This window comes from Helianthus annuus, chromosome 2, assembly GCF_002127325.2.
Source record: "Helianthus annuus cultivar XRQ/B chromosome 2, HanXRQr2.0-SUNRISE, whole genome shotgun sequence".
NCBI lineage: Eukaryota > Viridiplantae > Streptophyta > Magnoliopsida > Asterales > Asteraceae > Helianthus > Helianthus annuus.
Genome location: NC_035434.2, coordinates 19,840,152 through 19,861,769, shown reverse-complemented (window position 1 = coordinate 19,861,769; position 21,618 = coordinate 19,840,152). Strand labels below are relative to the sequence as shown.

Below are 21,618 nucleotides of genomic sequence, written 5' to 3'. Positions count from 1 at the left end.
GTTTGAGTTACATTTGTCAACACCCTTCCTTAACTCAAACTCTCTCACACCCATCAAGTGCCGGAATTTCTCAAATTTTTCCCGATTAAGAGCTTTTGTTAAAACATCAGCAACTTGATCTTCAGTAGAACAAAACTTCAAATCTATCAGACCTTTTGAGACCATATCTCTAATAAAGTGATACTTCAACTCTATATGCTTTGACCGGCTATGCTGAACTGGATTCTTCGAAAGACTGATTGCAGAATTATTGTCACAATAAATAACAGTTGCCATGTGCTGCTGCAAGCCCAGATCTTCTAATACTCTTCTCAGCCAAACACCCTGACATGTTGCATCTGTAGCAGAGATATACTCAGCTTCCGAGCTAGACAAAGCCACAACATGCTGTTTCTTAGAGCTCCATGTAATCATTCCACCACCAATTGAGAAAGTATGAGCTGAGATACTCTTCATGTCATCCCGAGAATTCGCCCAATCACTATCGGTATATCCAATCAGTTCAACACACTTGTTTCCTTCACCTCTTGAATACCATAGACCAAACTTTACTGTACCAAGCACATATTTCAGAATTCTCTTAGCTGCACCAAGGTGTGTCTTGGTTGGTTTCTGCATGAATCTTGACAACAACTTACCGGATATGCAATATCTGGTCTTGAATGGGTCAGATATATAAGTCCCCCAACTAAACTTCGGTAGTAAGTGCCATCTGCAGGATCTGACCCATCAGCTTCTTGATGCTTTTCACTAGTGTTCATGGGAGTGGGAATGCTTTCACAGTTAATCACACCAAACTTCTTGAGTAGGTTGGTTGCATACCTCTCCTGCCCAACAAATACTCCATTTGAGGTTTGCTTTATCTCAAAGCCAAGAAAGTAGGACATCAGACCCAAATCAGTCATATCGAACTGTTTCTTCATACATTTTTTGAACTCATCAGCTAGGCTCATATTAGAACTTGTGTATATTATGTCATCCACATAAACACACACATACACAACATCAGCTTCAGTCTTCTTAACATACAGGGTAGGTTCATACAAGCTTTTAACATAACCTTGACCTGCAAAATAAGAATCTATTTTAGAGTACCAGGCTCTTGGAGCCTGTTTCAAGCCATAGAGGGCCTTTTTCAGATGATACACTTTGTGTTCTTGGCTAGCAACTACAAAGCCTTCAGGTTGCTCCACAAATATGTCTTCACCCAACTCTCCATTAAGGAAAGCAGATTTCACATCTAGTTGAAAGAGGGGCCAATTGTAATGTGCAGCAACAGCAACCACCATTCTAATTGTTTCAAATCTAGCCACAGGTGCAAACGTTTCTTCGTAATCTACTCCATATTTCTGAGAATAACCTTTGGCCACTAATCTGGCCTTGTATCTTAAGACATCACCACTTGGTCCTAGTTTAGTTTTAAATAACCATTTAAGACCAATTAGATTTGTACCTTTAGGCCGATCCACCAGACTCCAAGTGTTGTTTTTGATGATTGAATTCAGTTCTTCCTTCATGGCATCTTGCCATTCTTGTTTACTTGCTGCTTCTTCATAGGTAACCGGGTCAGCAGCAGTGAGAGCAAACTGACAGTTAGCATAAATGTCATGCAGACTTCTATAATTGGCTGGAACCAAACTGCTTTGAGAACTTGAAGAGCTTTGGACTTGTTGAGGAGTAGACACTTGAGTCTGAGCAGCTGAATTTGATCCACAAGAGCTTTCTACCCTTTGAGTGGAAGATTGAGTGTTGCCATTTGCATTAGCCGAACCTGCAGGGATGCCATTATAGCTAGAATCAATTTCACTTTCCAGTGTGGGATCTTCTAAAAATTGATAATTCTCTTCAGCAATCTTTTCTTTCCAATCCCAACTTGCTTCTTCTATGAACTTTGGATCTCTCCGGGTCAGAATTTTCTTAGTGACTGGATTATAGAGCCTGTAACCACTAAGAGTTTGTGAAGTGTACCCTATCATAATACACTTCTCCGATTGATCATCTAGTTTCTGCATCAATTGTCCTGGAGTCAATGCATAAGCAATGCATCCAAAGACTTTGAGATTCTTGACATGAGGCTTCAATCCTGTCCACACTTCATAGGGAGTCCGATGTTGAAGGGCTTTAGTAGGAGATATGTTGAGAATAGTCACTGCAGTAGCTGTTGCCTCTGCCCAAAAATACTTTGGCAATCCTTTTGACTTCATCATGCTTTTCATGAGCCCAAGTACAGATCTGTTCTTTCTTTCACTTACACCATTAGCTTCAGGAGTGTAAGGAGGAGTTAAGACTCTTTTAATACCATTTTCATCACAAAATTTCTGAAACTCTTTTGAGGTATACTCACCTCCTCTATCAGTTTTGAGAGCCTTAATTTGACATTCGCTTTCTTTTTCTACCAAGGCTTTGAAATGTTTAAACTTTGCAAAAACCTCAGACTTCTTTTCAACGAAGTATACCCAACACATTCTTGAATAATCATCTATGAACAAAATGAAGTACTTGCTGCCTCCAAGACTCGAAACTTGCATTGGTCCACACACATCAGAGTGGATCAACTCAAGCTTAGACTTGGCACGCCAAACACTCTTGTGAAAAGGTTGCTTAGACTGTTTTCCAAGTATGCAGCCTTCACACTTGTTTAGAACTTTAACTTTGGGCAAATCAAAAACCATACCTTGATTGTACAATTGAAGAAGTCCTTGATAATGTAGATGACCATATCTTTCATGCCACATAATTGATTCACTATCTTCCTTGTTGGCTTCAACATTCTGAGTCTTTGACACATCCATGAGAAACATATTGTTTTTCTCTAATCCAACTTTCATTAATGTGACACCTGTCTTTTTATTTATAATGATACATGCATTATCATCAAATAAAAGAGCATATCCCTTCCTCATTAACTGACCCACACTCAGTAAATTGTACTCAAGTTGAGGAACATAATAAACATCATCAATTATCTTGTACTGACCACCAGGTGTACTGACTTTCACTTGACCGATTCCCTCAACCCATATCTCCTTTTTATCACCAAGTTTAACAGATAATTTGAATGACTCATTAAGTGTAGTAAAACTTTGTTTTGATCCAGTCATGTGGTTTGAACAACCCGAGTCAATGAACCATAATGAGCTGGATATAGATGGTGATACAGAATTAGTCATAAGGAGGAAGGATTGTGTTTTTGTAACCTCAGTTTCTGCAGTAGTGAATGCTAGAAAGAGAAATTGATCTTCATTGGATCCGGTTTCAATTGATTCTTGATTTGCCATATTGACTTGAGCTTCTTCATTAAACCAGCAATCTCTTCTAACATGACCAAATCTATTGCAGAGATAACACTGGGGAACTTTGTTTCTGTCTTGTGATCTTCCTCTGCCCCTTCCTCTAAAATTTCCCCTTCCACGGCCTCTATAATTGCTGCTACTTCCTTCAGATGAAGTTTTCTTGGGACTTTGAAAAACTTGGAGAGCTTGTTCATCCACTTTTTCTGGAATCTTTCCTGATGCACGGCTCATCATCCTTGCTTCTTGTGATTGTAATGAACCCATCAATTTTACTGGTGTAAGAGTTGAGAGATCAAATGCTACTTCAATTGACGGGACAACGAAATCAAACTTGGGTGACAGGCTTCTAAGAATTTTCTCCACAACCTTTTGATCTTCAACTAATTCTCCGAAGGATCTCCGTTGACTAACTATTTCCATGACACGTGAAAAATAGTCACCAACCATTTCAGTCTCACCCATTGTGAGATTTTCAAAATCTCTTCTTAATCCTTGAAGTTTAACAGCCTGCACTTGAGTATCTCCTTGAAACTCTAATCGAAGAGTATCCCAGGCCTCTTTGGCTGTATGTGATCCTGCAATTCGTGAGAACAAGTTGTCATGAACACCTTGTTGAATCACAGCCAAGGCCTTAGCATCTTTCTTTCTTGATTCACGTTGTCTTTCTTGATCTCCACGGACATGAACACCATTCTCCACTGGTTCCCAAATTTCTTGAGATCTGAGTATTGTTTTCATTCGAATACTCCAGTATTCGTAGCCCTCTCCCTTAAACACTGGGATAATTTGCGAATTGTGAGTTGTTTTGACATCGGCCATGGTTTTCAGATTGAATGGATTGGTCAGAATGAAGGTTGGATGGATCAGAACGAAGCTCTGATACCACTGATGGTAAAAGAGAATAATAAATAAACAAGAATTGTTGCAGAACGATTTCTTTATTGAATGCTTAAAACTTTCAAAGTGCATACAATACTGAAACAAAACAACGGCATAAATAACAAGAGAAACTAACAGATTATCCTAACTTCATGCGATATACCAGGTCTCATTTATTGACTCAAACTCAAACGGTATTCTGAGAATACTTATTCAACACTGGACCGTTGGTATGCACGTGCTTTATCCATGAGAAGACAATTTTCACTTAAACCCCTGAGAATTAGTTTGAGTTACATTTGTCAACACTGTTGATAGCAGGAAGAGAAGGGATGGGAGATTTTTATCTCTGAGAAAAGTTGTGATATATATAATCTAGGTGATGGGATATAAGGGTTTTAATTTTTGTTGTTTGTGAATGATTCTAGACATAGGGGATGGGTGTATTTATCGACTTAAATTGGCTGCAAGTCAAGAAACTTCCTTTACCATTACATGGGTCAAATGTCATATTCTAATGACCATAACTTAATTTGCATGAGGAATTAATAATTGGTTTGTATAGTGATATCAAGGAACCTTTGCCTCCCCCATATATCATCATATTTATTTATTAGAATTTTAGTATTAGTATTTGGAGTTCAAAATGGAGATTACCAGATAAGTGTTGTTAGAACTCATTACAGAGCAACGTGCCATTGAAAATAAACGGTGTGGTGAAGGGTGCAGTTTGTTGGACCAGGTCTCAATTGAGAGAAGCAAAGAAACTATTCAAGATCATGGACATAAAGCTAGAAGGCTGATACTCACTTAGGGAGGCTTAAGTGATCACTTTGGCATGGTTTAACGCCCCCCGCCGCAACGCGGGGGGATTAATACTAGTTAAAGATCCAACACAGGTAATACATAAAATCATATTGTCTTATTTATTTTGAACTAAGTCTATGCTTCCTATGTGAATAACCAAATTTGTATACGTCTCAAACTGAATTTCTGGTATCATGTATAAAATAAAAGGTCAACTAAAAAATTGTGAGTAAACATAAACTTTGATATACATGAAAATAAATTAGCGAATCATAAGTCCATGATATAAGTTAAGCATATATGAATAAACAAATGTTATATTGATCAAACCTATTAACATAAATAAATTGATTTCGATACTCAAATGCCTTGGGGCGGATGGTCAATCCAATAACGTTATTATCTACTTCCTTAGGCTTGGTGTTGTTAATGATCAAGCATGAAACAATGGTAGAATATCACAAATGGTGAATATCACAAATGGTAGAATACGTTTAACACATAGTGTAACTAACACAGAGGCAAGAATGAATTTGCAAGATTGAATAAAAGTATTTGAATTTTTAAACATGATACACCTCAAAAAATAAAATGAAAAAATGGCTATGAATACTCAGATGTTGCGAAGATAGCCAATAATACAACTTAAGACAAGCTATAGCGTTTGGGAAAGAAATTCCAAAATTACCCTACATCAACTTATAGGGTAATTTTTTGAATTTATCTCGAAAACATTACAACTTGTCTTAAGTTATTGGCTATCTTCGCAACATCTGAGTATTCATAGCCCTTTTTTTCATTTTATATTTTGGGTGTATAATGTCTTAAAATTCAAATAATTATATTCAACCATGTGAATTGATTCATGCCTATGTGTTAGTTATGTTATGTGTTAAACATATTCTACCGTTTATGATATTCTACCATTTGAGATATTCTACCATTTGAGATTCTACCATTACTTCATGCTTACTTCATGCTCGATCATTCACAAAACCAAGCCTAAGGAAGTAGATAATAGCGTTATTGGATTGACCACCCGTCCAAAGGCATTTGGTATCAAAACCGATTTATTTGTGTCAATAGGTTTAGGTTTGATCAATGCAACATTCGTTTATTCATATATGCTTAACTTATATCGTGGACTTATTATTCACTATTTTATTTCAGGTGTGTCAAAACCTATGTTTACTAATCAACTTTTTAGTTAACATTTTATTTTATAGTGATACAGGAAATGTAGTTTGAGACGTATACAATTTTGGTGATTCACATAGGATGTATGGACTTGGTTTAAAATAATTAAGACAATATTATTTTATGTTTTGTTGAGACAATTTGTTATCTGTAATGGATTTTTAAAATGGTATGGTTAAGTAAATGTCACATTTTAAATAGCGCCATGAGTTATGAACAATCTAAATACCCGAAATATTTCACCGTCAGTTGGAGTGTTACAAGATATGTATTTAAAGAGGGAAATATACTCTTTCTAGATTTTGTGCCCCAACCGTCAAAATTGACCAGCCACAAGGTTCGCATTTAGTGCCCTTTCTTCGATGAGAACTACTTGACATCACAACCTACCAAGCCTACCAGAGTGGAGTGGGTGGCAACGGTGTTTTTGTGGTAACCGAGATAGCCACAAGGGTACCCGAGTCGTGCCTCGCCCGCCCTCGGTAAGATGAAGGATATGCGGGATCAAGTTTGATGAGAACATGCACGAGCATAAACTTGGTGGGATTGACATGACATTAGTGGTTTGAGGTATGGCATGATAGCATAAATATGACAAAAAAATCAGGCTAAAAAGTGTGGATCAGTGAATTATCATATGCAACAGAGAAGTGGTACCTGCCGCATAAAAAAATTACTTACAACATTGTTAAAAAATATTGTTTTATACTCTTACTCTAAGTTTGGTAATTGCTATATTATTAATGTTCTTAGAAACATTTTAAAAGAGTATGGAGAAACATATGATCTGATGCGTCTAAAATGAATCACTCTTCACATCTTTTAACAATAAATTAATACCCTAGTAACAATAAATTAATACGCTTGGTTCAATCTTCTATCTAAGCGGTATGGGGCCTCGTCCTAGGCCCGTCCTCCCGCCGCCGACCCAAAAAGACCACCCCCCATGCCCGTCGCCGCCCCAAGCCCGGCAACTTCGGCTCCCACAAGCCGATCTTCACGGGCCTCTCTCCTCTCTCCTAACACACACACATCTATACATACATACATACATACATACATACATACATACATACATACATACATACATACATACATACATACATACATACATACATACATACATACATACATACATACATACATACATACATACATACATACATACATACATACATACATACATACATACATACATACATACCTACATACATACATACATACATATATAAAGGGGTTCATCCCCCACCCCCATAGGTCCATCCCCTTCAAGCCAAGGCTACGTAACGCTGACGTGACGGCCCATCTCTTTGGGGATGAGGCTCTCCATACCCACTAGTCTTAAGGCATCAAAGTTGGTGGGATCCACATGACATTACTTGTTTGAGGTATGATGTGATGTTATGAATAAGGGACAAAAAATCAAGCTAAAAATGTGGATCAATGACTTGTCATATGTAAGAGAGAAATAATACCTACTACATAAAAAAGTACTTAAAATATTGTTAAAACGCAGTGTTTTAAACTCACATACTTAGTTGGGTAATTGTTTTATTGATAATGTTCATAAAATCATTTTTTAACGAATATCAAGTCTTCATGTCTAGTCATAATAAATTAATACATGTGGTTCAATCTTCTATTTAAAATGTATTTAAAACCTACAAAATATTTTAAATTGATTGATAACGATGATCGCTCACAATTTTTTACATGAGTTATGTACATTAAACTTGGTGAGATCCACAATATATTACTTGTTTGAGGTGTGGTGTGGTGGCATAAAAAGGGAGAAAAAATCAGGCTAAAAAGTATGGATCAATGACTTGTCATATGTAACAGTAAAGTGATAAAAAATACTAAAAATATTGTTGAAAATGTTTTTTTTTATACTCACACTCTAAGTTTAGTAATTGTTGTATTATTAATGTTTTTAAAAACACTTTTAAGGAATATCAAGAAACATGTGATCCTATGCGTCTAAATTGAATCGATCTTCACGTCTAGTCATAATAAATGAATACATGTGGTTCGATCTTCTATCTAAAATGTATAAAAAACCTACCAAATATTTTAAATCGATTGAAAACGATATGCTCTGATTGTTTTACATGAGTTATAAACCTCAAACTTGGCGGGATCCACAATACATTACTTGTTTGAGGTGTGGTGTGGTCACATAAGAAAAGAGAGAAAAAAATCAGGCTAAAAAGTGTGAATCAACGCCTTTCATATGCAACAGTAAAGCAATTAAAAAAATACTAAAAATATTGATAAAAATGTAGTGTTTTATCCTCACACTCTAAGTTTGATAATTGTTGTATTATTAATTATTAATATTAATGTTATTAGAAACATTTTTTAACTTATCTCAAGAAACATGTGATCCGATGCATCTAAAATGATTCACTCTTCATGTCTAATTAATACATGTGGTTCGATCTTCTATCTAAAATGTATTTAAAACATACCAAATATTTTAAATTACTAAAAAACAATAATCGCTCGGAATGTTTTACATGATATATGAACCTTAAACTTGGCAGAATCTACAATACATTACTTGTTTGAGGTGTGGTGGCATAATAAAAAAAGGGAGAAAAAAATCAGACTAAAAATTGTGGATCAATAACTTGTCATATGCAATAGTAAAGTGATAAAAAAAATAATAATAAAAATTTTGGTAAAAATATAATGTTTTATACTAACGCTCTAAGTTTGGTAATTGTTTGTATTATAAATATAAATGTTCTTAGAAACATATATGTAAAGAATATCAAGAAACATGTGATCGGATGAGTCTAAAATGAATCCGACTTCACGTCTAGTCACAATATATTAATATATGTGCTTTGATCTTCTATCTAAAATGTGTTTAGAAACTACTAAATATTTTAAATCTATTGAACACCATAAACTGTTCCAAATGTATTACATGAGTTATGAACCTCAAACTTGTGGATGACACAAGACATTACTTGTTTAAGGTGTGGTGTGGTGGCATTAAAACGTGAGAAAAAAATCATGCTAAAAAGTATGGATCAATAACCACTCATATGCAACAAGAAGTGATACGCACTCTAATTTTTGTAATTGCTTTATTTTTTAGGGAAATTTCATATATACCCTTAAAAATATTGAATATATATATATATATATATATATATATATATAGAATTATATATATAGGGGAAGGTTCAAATGAAAACCACTAGTTATTGTGAAAACTCGAAAACTAATTAAAAAAATCCAAAAAAACATACAAAAATTTTTTTTTTAATTTTTTTTTTGCAATCAAAATTTCGCAGGTTTTTTAATATTAAAAAAAAAATTTTCAAAAAAAAAAATTTTTTTTGTGTAGTGCACATGTGTAATACTGCACATATGTATGTGTACTACATATGTGTATTATTACACATGTGCACTACACAAATTTTTTTTTTTTTGAAAAAAAGTTTTTTTTTTATATATAAAAACTAGCGATTTTTATAAAAAAAAAATTTTTTATGTGTTTTTTAGGCTTTTTTTAGTTAGTTTTCGAGTTTTCACAATAAAAGTGGTTTTCATTTGAACCATCCCCTATATATATATATATATATATATATATATAGGGCATGACTCTATAAAAAACTCTATCTTTTTTAGAAAACTATGCAAACCCATTGTCATCCATTGATTACTTTTCATCTAACTTGATCAAAGGCTCTCATAATTTTGGTAAGAATTATATTTAAAAGAAATCTTATAATACATATTAGTAAAGGAGAAGGGCATTTAAGGCATTCAAAATTCTGACTTTTCTCTTACACACATCAACTTTATTTCTCTTACACACATGTTATCTCTCTCTCCTCTCACCTCTCTCCTCTCTCTTCAATCAAGAACATGATGAACACCAAACACAAGTTTCTATCTTCAAGTTCAGATCTACATTGTATGAAAGAAAAAAATGTTTGAAGATTGTTATTTTAGAGAGAGAACGACGGCAGGATGAAGGTTTTTAGAGAGATGAATTTTTTGTTTTAGAGAGAGAAACAACAATCTTCATCATGTTCATCTATAACACCAAGAACACATATACAAGTGTGTGAGAGAGAAGAAGTTTGAAGTATGTTGTTTTAGTGAGAGAACGATGACACACGCACGAGTGTGTGTGTGAGAAGAAGGTTTGAAGATCTTCTTCGTGTTCATCGGACGGTTATAGATCCGGTAAGTGTTCTTGAAATATCATTTCACACTTGATTTTTTGTTGAAATGGTTATTAATATGTTTTTGTATGCTGAAAGTGTTTTAGTAATGGTTGTTAATATGATTTTGTATTTTAAATAAATCAAAAACTTTAGGATGAGATTTTGAACGAGTTTTTTTGGTGGTTGGTGACGCCGGAGTTCGAAACGTCGTCGGAGTCAAGATCTAGTAATGGTTAATGTTCTCTCTCTCTCTCCTCTCCTTTGTCTTCAATCAAGATCTAGTAATGGTTAATGTTCATGTATTTTAAATAAATCGAAAACTTTAGGATGAGATTTTTGAACGGGATTTTTTGTTGGTTTGGTTGCTTGTTTGGGGATTTTGATCTTAACAATAATTGTTTTTTTTTTGTTGGTTTGGTTGCTGGTTTAGCCTTTTGATCTGAACAGTGAGTGTTTTTTTTGTTGGGTTGTTTGATTTACAGAAACAGACCCATAACATATGTTAAGCACCTGTTAGAATAATATATAACGTGTGTTGATTTACAGAAACATATCCATAAAGATATTCAATTGACAAGCTGGATGGATGCGGGGATATTGAACAAGTCAAATCTTTTGGGAAAGAAGTTTTCATTCGTTTATAACATGTGTTAGTGGTTCATGCTGTAACAGATCCGTAAAGAAGTTTTCATGCTGTAACAAGTTTTCGTTCATTTATAACATGTTTAGCACATTTTGGAATGTATAACATGTGTTAAGCCTCTGTTATAATCTTTTTGTAACCTGACATGTATTTATGTATAAGCTAGTGGTTTACAAAACACCATGATGTGTATATACTGATCTAACATGTGTTACAATTTGTCTGTTCGGAACATGTAATTGCTTAACATGTGACAAGGGTGAAAACAGTCGACCGGGGGGGGGGGATGAGTTTAATGGTGAGCTTAGTTAATATCGTAATCTTGTTGTAACCCCACTTGTATACATATGATAACATGTAAGCATCCATTATAACCCGACTTGTATTCATGTATATGAAAGTGGTTTGCAAGTTAATATGCGTACAAGTTAATATGGAACATACAAGTTAATATTGTATAACGTGTGTTAAGCCTCTATTATAACGTGTGTTAAGACTTCCAGAATGGATGCATAAACTCCAATAGAAACTTAATAACATAGTATACCTGATATAACGTGTGTTAAGCCTCTTTTATAACGTGTGTTAAGACTTCCAGAATGTGTTAAGTCCATACCGTTTTAACATCATGTACTAGACAAAACAAAATAAGAGTCTCACATTACATATTACTAGTAAACGAAAATACATAGCACTAAGAAAATGGCGGAGCTTCCTTTGAAAATCTGCCTTAGCTTTTCAGCGGCTACCGTTGCTGCCTTAGCTTTTCAGCGGCTACCCTTGCTTTATTGTTTGGGTCGGTCTTGAAACGGTTTGTAAACATGTGGGTGTGCGTATGCCAGGGAAGTTATAAAAATGTGTTTTCATGTCACACGTAACACGTGTTACGTTATACATGGGTTTCATGTCACATGTAACACATGCATGTCCGAGAAGTTCAAACTATAACACGTGTTAGTTGTGTTGTGCTGCAATATAAACATGGTCATGATCCTTGAGTATCTGATCCACGTTTAACGAAACCACGATTGAATATCTTTATTGTTCTGTTTCTGTAAAGCAACACACGTTATATATCATTCTAACAGGGGATTAACACATGTTATGGGTCTGTTTCTGTACTATAACGAACAAAAACAGTTACTATTCAGATCAAAAGCCCAAAACAAAGCAACCTAACCAACAAAAAACAGTTACTATTCAGATCAAAAAGCATCAAACAAGGCAACCAAACCAACAAAAAAACAGTTACTGTTCAGATCAAAATCCCCAAACCAACAAACACATTTTTTTAACACAAAAATAACTAATACATGGATCAAAATCAAACGAATTTGAAACCAAACAAGTAATCCATGAATCAAAATTTATAAACACCAGGAGAATGAAAACCAAACTAAAATCATTAGTATTGAAATTTATTACCTATAAACGTCATTTTTTTTTTTGAAACAATAATCGATGGTATTGAAAAATAATTAATCTTTTGGCAACATTCTTAATTCTGGAAAAAATAAAACCAATGGTGAAGAACGAAAATTAAAGTAAATGACAATTAAAAATCAAAACCAACTTATTATTGACAGGATCTTGATTCTTCGACAGTATCTTGGTTCTTCGATTTCTTTTAAGAAATTAACATGTAAAGTTGAATTAGGGGTGTAAAAAAGAAAAAAAAACTCGAACCCATAAAAAAAGGATGAAAAACCATGATCATTCTTGTCCTCTTCAGTAGGGAACTCGCTATGAATGACGTTCCCGTCAGTGGGGATCTTTAAATGGAGGTTTTGAAATGGTGGATCTTGAAACCGAAATGAAGTTCATGGAAATGGATCTTGGGTAGAACTTGAAACAGATATGAAGTTAATGGAAAATGGAACCTGTTGGGGAAACTATGGATCAGCGACATTAACTCCAATGTTAGTGGATTTGTCTCTATGGAAATTAATGGAGAAAGCATGAACTTGTTGAGAAAGATGTTAATGGAGATATGTAAAGAGAAATTATGAAAAAAAAAATATGGGGATGGGTAATTTGTACACTGGAGTTGATGAGCATTAATTATTAAAGTCAAATCAAGATGGGAAAAGTATCTTGGGTTGGGACAATTACTAATTTACCCTTCTATTCAAAAAGGTAATTGAAATGGATATGGATACGTGGACATATGAGAGCCACATGTTGAGTTTACTAAGTTTCTTAAAAAATGGGGTTTTTTATAGAGCATTATCCTATATATATATATATATATATATATATATATATAGGGAGCCGCTAGAATAAGAACCACCTCCAGTTGTAAGAACCGCGAGAACCACTCTCAGCCAATCAGATTCAGCCACTAAAAAAGGTATTTTGGTCTTTTACTACAAAATGTCATTTCCTTTTATCTCTCCTCATTTAATATGTCAGATCATCACCTCTCTCTCTCGTCTATTTAATGAATTCAAAAATTCATTTTTTTTCATTTCATTGTGTCTCTCTCTCTCTCTCTTGAAGTTGCAGAACTTATTTTAAAGATGGATGTGTGATGAACACCTCTCTTCCTCCCCCCACCATCCGATGAACATGCAGCCGCCACACCCCACACCGGCGACCCCCCCAAAAACCGTACCCACTCCGGCGGCCCCCCCGTTTCTCCGACGCTCCCTCGTTTCTCCACGGTAATTTCCGGCGGTGGTTCCGTAGTTCTTCAGTGGTGGTGGAACACGAAGAGAGAGACAAAGGTAGCGATATTTTCTTTGTGTCTCTGTTTTAGGGTTTTTGTTTGATGTTTTTGGTTCTGTATTTTTTGATGTTCTTTGATGTTGTTTTGGTTCTGATCTTGATGTTTTTTTGGAGGCGGTGGCCGGTGAAGGGGGTTTGTTGCGGTCGGTTAAGGGGCGGTGTTTCGGCGGCGGCGGCGGAGGTGAATGATGGGTGGAGGGGTGGGGTGGGGTGGGGTGGGGTGAGGGGGTGTCTCTGTTTTTGGTGGGTGCTCGATGTCGGAGTAAAAACATTGGAGGTGAATGATGGGTGAAGGTGGGTTTTTAATTTTGGTGAATCTTGGTTTGAATCTGGGTTTTCAATCTTGTGGGTTTGCCTTTGTGGGTTTGAATCTTGTGGGTTTGATTTTGTTGAATCTGTGGAATCTGGGGTTAAAACATCGGAAAGAGAAAGAGGACGGAGGCGGGTCGGCGGCAGCGCCGCCATGAGCGGCGGAGGTCCTGGTTTCCTCCCGACGTGTTGATGCTCTGGGTCGACTTGAATGATTTGGTATGTTGTTTTTTATTTTTGTTTTGATTTGGTATGTTTGGTGTTTTTGATCTATGTGTTTTTGAATGTTTGAATGTATGAAGTACAATGATGTTTTGCTGGGTTTTTTGTTGGGTGATTTTTGAATGTTTAAATCTGTGGGTGTTGCTTGTGCTTTGTTTGTATTTTTTCGAACAGTGAACTATGTAGGTTGTGATCCGTTTTAGATGGGGGCGATGATGATGAAAAAAAAACCCGCATATTTTAATGACGATGGCGCGGCAAGAACGGTGGTGGGTAGATTTTTGAACCTGCAACCACACTTTGCAGCCTCTGATTATCGGAAAATCTGAGCCAAAACTTCGTTTTTTTTTCAAGAATCCACTCATTCTTTTGATTTTTGTTTGTTGGGTTTCTTTTTTCGAGGCGTCGATGATGATAGCAAACTATCTGAGACACCCCCCGAGTGTGCGATTTTCTATTGCGTTCGGTTTTGCGTAAAAACGTTTTTGTAAAAAAAATGTTAAACCGTAAACTTGTTAACGTAAACCGTAAACTTTTTATCGTAAAACGTAAAAACGTGAAGCGTAAAAGTGTTACGTAAATTTTTTCGTATGTTTTACGTAAAACGTAAAACGTAAAAAGTTTTACGTAAAATGTAAATTTTTTTCGTAAAACGTAAAAAATTTTATGTAAAACGTAAAACGTAAAAAGTTTTACGTAAAACGTAAATTTTTTTTCGTAAAACGTAAAAAGTTTTTCGTAAAACGTAAAAAGTTTTAGGTAAAAGGTAAAACATAAAGTTTTTTTAGTAAAACGTAAAAAGTTTTACGTAAATGTAATTTAAAAACCGGCGCGTAAAACGTTAAAACGTAAAAAAAGTTAACGTAGAAAACCGGCGTGTACAACCAAAAAAAACGTTAACGTAAAAAACCGGCGCGTAAAACGTAAAAAAACGTTAACGTAAAAAATTAAACCGTAAACTTTTTAACGCAAACCGTAAACTTTTTTAACGTAAAACGAAATTTTTTTTAGTAAAACGTAAAAAGTTTTACGTAAACCGTAAAAAACCGGCGCGTAAAACGTAAAAAACGTTAACGTAAAAAAACCGGCGCGTAAAATGTAAAAAACCAGCGCGTAAAACGTAAAAACCCGGCGCGTAAAACGTAAAAACGTTAGCGTAAAACTTTTTTACGTTCCGTATAAAAAACGTAACAAAACGTTAACGTAAAAAAACCGGCGCGTAAAACGTAAAAAACCGGCGCGTAAAATGAAAAAACCAGCGCGTAAAACGTAAAAAAACCGGCGCGTAAAACGTAAAAACGTAAAAAACGTTAACGTAAAACTTTTTTACGTTTCGTAAAAAAAGGCTCGTAAAAAAACGCTCGTAAAAAAACGCTCGTAAAAAATGGTGCGTTAAAAAAAACGGCGTTAAAAAACGGCGCGTTAAAAAAACGGCGCATAAAAAACGGCGCGGTAAAAAACGGCGTTAAAAACGGCGCGTCAAAAAAACGACGCGTAAAAAAGCCGTACGTAAAAAACGGCGTGTAAAAAACCGGCACGCAAAATTAATTGTTTTTGTCAAAAAATCTGAATTTAAAATTGTTTTTAATAAAAAAATCTTTAAAAAAATAAAAAGTAATATAATAAAACTAAAAACTAATATAATAAAACAAAAAAGTAGTTAAAAAATAATAAAGAGAAAAAGACAAAAAAGTGTTATTTTACTAAACTACCCTTTTAGATTAAAAAATTAAAGACATAATAAGACAAATTGTATTTAATATTTATTTTTCTTACTTTTAATCTTATCCATTAATCTTGTTGATCTAAAGGCTAGAAAGTGGTTCCTATGGTTCTTACAACTAGAGGTGGTTTTCATTTTAGCGATCCCCTATATATATATATATAGAGGGTAGGGATATGGTAAAAAGCGTTTAAAATGTGAGAAGGGTAAGAAGTGTTTTAAACCATTGGATATTTGATCTAATGGTTGAGATCAATAGGGTATAAAATGTAAAATATGTTTTAATTAGAAGGACCTTATGTAAAATTGAAGGGCAATAATGTCTTTTCCAATTTTTCAAATATGGTAACCGTATCCTACACAACCAAAACCCCCATCAAATCTCCTAAATTCCAGCGAAGTTCCCGTAAAAGCTAAATTCTTCTATTTCCTTCGATATAACCACATAGCAGACAACCTAGAAGTGTTTTAAAGGTAATCGCAGAACATTATTCGTCGCCTAATTCCTGTTGAAGTAAGGGTTTTATATTATTCTTGTTCGATTAACAGTAAAATCGAGAATCAAAGGAGTGTCCTATGGATTCAAACAAAGGAACGAGGAAGCAATCGGGTTCGAAGAGGAAGCGAGAAGCAGCAATTTTGAAACCAGGTTAGGGTTTTATTGTGGATTTGATGTTCGCTACAGTGTATGGTTGTCAAATGGTGTCTATTGATGTTTGTGATGTTCTTAAGAACAGGGTTAGCAGGTTTAGGGTTTTATTTAGGGATTTATTGGGTTTTATTTGTGATGTAAATGGTGTGATTGTGTCATATTAGTAGAATGTACCCAAATAACAAATGTAGTCTATATGCAATAATGAAGGGTGTTTTAAGGGGGTTTTATTTTTAAATCGGTCTGTGTCTGTGGTGTGTTAAAGGTTTTTGATGATTGAAGGGTGTTTTAATTGGGGTTTTACAAATGTAGTGTTTTTTACAGTGTTACATGCGAGAATGAAGGGTGTATTAATGGGGGTTATATTTTAAGTCGATATGTGGTGTTTTAATGGGTTTTGATGATTGTATTTTGTTTGGCAATTATGAGTAGATGGTGTCTGTTGATCACCATATTATGATGTAGATGGTGTCTTCTGATCACCTTAGCTATATAACACTACAAGTCTGTTGTTGATATAGTGTTATATGTATATGGTGGCTGTTAATCACCATATTGCATATAACACTACAATTCTGAGTAGGATGGTGTCTTCTGATCACCTATTTGCATATAACACAACAAGTCTGATGTGTGCATAGTGTTATATGTAGATGGGGTCTTCTGATCACCATAGCTATATAACACTACAAGTCTGTTGTTGATATAGTGTTATATGTAAATGGTGGCTACGTAGAAAAAATTGTAAGAACACTAACAGAAAAATAATAGTTGACATACAATATCTATAACTTTTAAAAAAACCCATTTGACGTCATAAATTTTACAGATCAATGCATTCTGCTCGTATGTCAAAAACCACTCGCCTGCTATCGCCAAAAAAACTGCGATCAACATCACCGGTTAGTCTGAAGTCCCGTGGCAAACATTGTATAACGACGTTGATTGTGGAATATTCGTCATGCGCCATATGGAAACTTTTAAAGGTGTTATTGTAATTATAGTTTAATTATTAAAGTTGAAACGGGAATGTACGCTAATTTGATTTGTATTTCTGTTCACTAGGGACAAGTGTGCGCGAATGGAACTGCGGGCTATCACTAGAGCGAGACATCATGGGGGAAGTGTTGAAAGATCAATCGAAAGAACTAAGTAACTTGCGAATAAAGTACTTATCAAAAATCTTGTTAAGTGACATAAACTCAGTGAGATATAACATGTAGAAAGAAGTACACGAGTACGCAAGTTTGAGTGAAAATGAAAGAATGAAAAATGCAAAAACTGCAAAGGAAAGGATCGATTCCCGATTGAATGAAGAATAGCACATAGTTTCGTTAAAACTGATATGTTTTGATACATGTTTTATTTTAGATAATAGCCTGGTTCTGATATGTTTTGATACATGTTTTAATTCTGCCATTAGACTGGTTCATTTTGTCTGGGAAACGGAACACACTGTACAAAGTGATGGTAATCTATTTTCTATAATATAACACTATAATTCAGTATAAAACACTGCAGGTGTAATGTGACAGCATGTAAGTGTTTGATTCATGTTATTATTGTTGTCGTAGTTGAAACTTCAATATAACACTACATTTAAAAATAAAACACTATATTATAAAAAAAGGATTCAATTTAATAAAATGACAATTTCTTTTCAACTTGACAAACTACAAAAAACATAACATATAACACTATAATTAAGTATAAAACACTATAAGTAAATGTAAGCCATTAAACTAACTTTATAGCACAATAACACCATGTCTAATACTGCATTTAATACAGATTACCAGCATGGTCACATTTGATTCATGTTATGTGAAATCGAAACTTTCATATAACACTACAATTCAATATAAAACACTATATTTAGAATATGATAAACGAATTTAAGAAAAAACAACATAACAAACATTATGTTTCCCATTGATGGCCAACATGAAAGAAAAGACAAGTTCAAAATCTATACAATCCAACAGAATGAATGCAACAAAAAAGTAAACGTCTTTAAAAAAAGGAAAAAATAGCTCAAGTATCCATAATTTAGTAATTAACTACTCCTGCTCTTCATCTTCTAGCTCCTCTTCGTCATCTCCTTCACCCGCCGGATCTTCTAGCTCATCTTCGTCATCTCCTTCACCCGCCGCTTCATCACTTTCTGAGGAGTCGTCGTTCTTTTCCCTTGCCGGGTACGTGCAGGTACGTATATTATGGCCCCGAGGTTTGCAATTGCTACATTCACGACCCTTTTTTTTCTTAACAGATTGAATAATGGCTATTTCACGATTACTCTTCATTCTCGAAGGCTTGCCTATACCTTTAAATCTAGTGGTTTTCGGCATGCGAACAGTTACAGGTGTTTCTTGGGTGTATCCAGTTATTTCAGCAAACCTATCGCGACGACTCCTAGGGGGTGCGTTTACGACTGCCTGATCAGCCGTCTATTGATATTGCACAACATCAAAGTTATGAACCAACCTATTAATAAGAGACTCAGCTGACCTTGTTATCTCCCGTACAACACCATTAACTTGCTAGTACCGATCATCACTTTCACTAATCCCTAATATCGCTCCAGGAGCACTATTAGGAACAGCTTCCCTGGTCCACCGTCGCATTATATACCTTTCAGGGAACTGCCTGATATCAAGAAACCGCAAAACGCAAAAAATGTGCGCGCACAAAAGCCCAAACTGTTCATACCTATTGCATGAACAACTCATGGTCATGTCTAGCTGGCGCATCATAACCTAATACAGAAAAACAAAAAAAAAAATGAGAACAAGAATAAAGAACCATGAAGAAAAATTATAAACAATTGTTACATTCTATGGTTACCTGAAAAAATGTAGTACACGTTTGAGAAAAGTCCTTCACAGAGAAGTTCACAAAGTTATCCTCCATTTCATCCCATTTTCCAATACCACACTTGTGAATGGCTGGCTGAATTTCAAGTTGCGCATCGAAGAAAATTGTCCGTGTGAAGATGTTTGCTGCCTGTTGTTCTAAGACAAACTCTTTTGCAAATATTTGGGGGTTCGTGTGCCTAGTATCGTGATCATTCTTCCAGTGCTCGTGTCTTTGGGCTTCAATTGCAGAGTCAAAATGGCCCAAGAATTCAACAAGCGTACAGTTCGGGTTGCAAAACTGCCCAAAGAAATGGTTCTCACTCTCCGAACGTGACGAAGTACGCATCAGCCCAGACATGTGTTCATCACGATAGTACGCAGGGATCCATGTATCCCTAATCTCGTAAATAGACTGTAACCATTCATGATTCACCAAATCAAAATCAGCCAATATAACACCTCATTCGGTTTCAAACTGTTCGGGTGGTAATGCATCAGTCCAAACAATATCACACAACCTCTTCTTAAAATCAGTGCTATTGCATAGGTTGGCGCCAACCTATTAAACAACGATTCAAAAATAAAAAAGTTAAAAATACAAAATACATGATAAAACATTATATAAAAGTAAAACAAACATCGATAAACAAAAAACGACATATTCAGATATAAAAAGGTACAAAAAACGATAAACAAGAAAAAAATTCCATTAAAACAAATAAACGTCGTAAACAATAATTTTGGTATTTAATAAACCTTGGTAGTAAGTTTGTCCATTATATGCCACATGCAAAGCCTGTGCCTACTTTCAGGCCAAGTATCTTGAATAGCTTTCCTCATCGCTGGGTCTTGATCAGTTACAATTACAGGTGGTGCGCGCCCAAATGCCTGCCGAAATGCGTTAAGCAACCAGCTATATGTTTCGGCAGTTTCATTACTGATTATAGCAGCACCCAAGATAATATTACGATAGTGATTGTCAACGCCAGTAAAAGGTACGAACATCATATTGTACCTACAAAAAAAAAAAAAAATCTGGTGTGATAACTGATTTGATATTGTAAAATCCATACACGTGTAAAAACATAAAACAACCTACATTATTTAAATAATAAAATTGAAAATAAAACACTATGAGTATGAGATAAACTTAACTAGTGTTTTCATGCATATCACACTAAATAAAAACATTATCATGGTGATAAAACACTATGATATAGATATGTTAAGTATGTAATGAATCTAAAAATAAAGTTAGGATACAAACTTGTTACGGCAATAAGTAGCATCAAAGGACACAACATCCCCAAACGTATGAAAATTTCTCTTTGTATCTCCATCGGCCGAGAACAACGCACATAAAATGCCATCGTCAGTTGTTAGGTATTCCATAGAGAAATTGGGCATAAATTCTTTCTTCCTTCTTAGTCGTTTAATAACCATGTCAGCATCGTACTCAGCTATATACCTATTTAAGTCTCTCTTGAAATTCTTGAAGTCAACTTTCGTGGAACCTACCTTGTTAAAACCTCCATAGAGAGTCCTCATAATGTTAAACGCTCGAACTGGACCAACGTTTATGGCACTTAAAGCATTTACGGCTTCTTCCTGTACGTAATTGATTCCTCTGTTTTCAGGAAGCAGGTACGTGTCATCTTCAGCAACAAATGAGTGATTATGCGAATCCTCGAAGTAATAAACCTCGTAAAGATTATCCGGGGTTAACTTAACCCGAATGCACGCTTCACATCCGGTCCTTATAGAAGGAACCCTGCGAGTAATCTTAGACTTTGAGTTATCATTAGAACTACCAGCTTCCTGAGTCGAGTCAATCGCCTTTAAGGGTTTAGTACCCTCTTTTGAGCATAGGAACCATTTGTTATGTATGACACCCTTTCGAGGCTCGTATTGAGTACCCTTCCTAGCTGTGAAACCTCCCGCCTTAGCATATCTTTGGTAAAAAAGAAAGGCATTTTCGAGCGAATCAAACGTCATATGCATCTGAGGTTTAATCGAATCATCGACATCTGGTATAAATGTCCTCCTTCCAGAATTTGGGGACACTTGAACATTACCAACGGGCTGGTATGTAGTGATATCTACAACAAAAAAACGACACAT

The 21,618-nt window shown here is 35.1% G+C and overlaps 1 protein-coding gene across 1 annotated transcript; it reads right to left on the bottom strand.

The window, feature by feature from the left end:
* Window positions 1–18,702: 18,702 nt before the first annotated feature.
* Window positions 18,703–21,618, bottom strand: LOC110885471 (protein FAR1-RELATED SEQUENCE 5-like). Its single transcript, XM_022133180.1, has 6 exons — window positions 20,765–21,618; window positions 20,254–20,512; window positions 20,003–20,056; window positions 19,487–19,909; window positions 19,243–19,398; window positions 18,703–19,089 (listed from the first exon to the last, which is right to left on the bottom strand). The coding sequence occupies exons 1-6, from the start codon at window positions 21,616–21,618 to the stop codon at window positions 18,703–18,705; spliced, it is 2,133 nt and encodes a 710-aa protein (XP_021988872.1).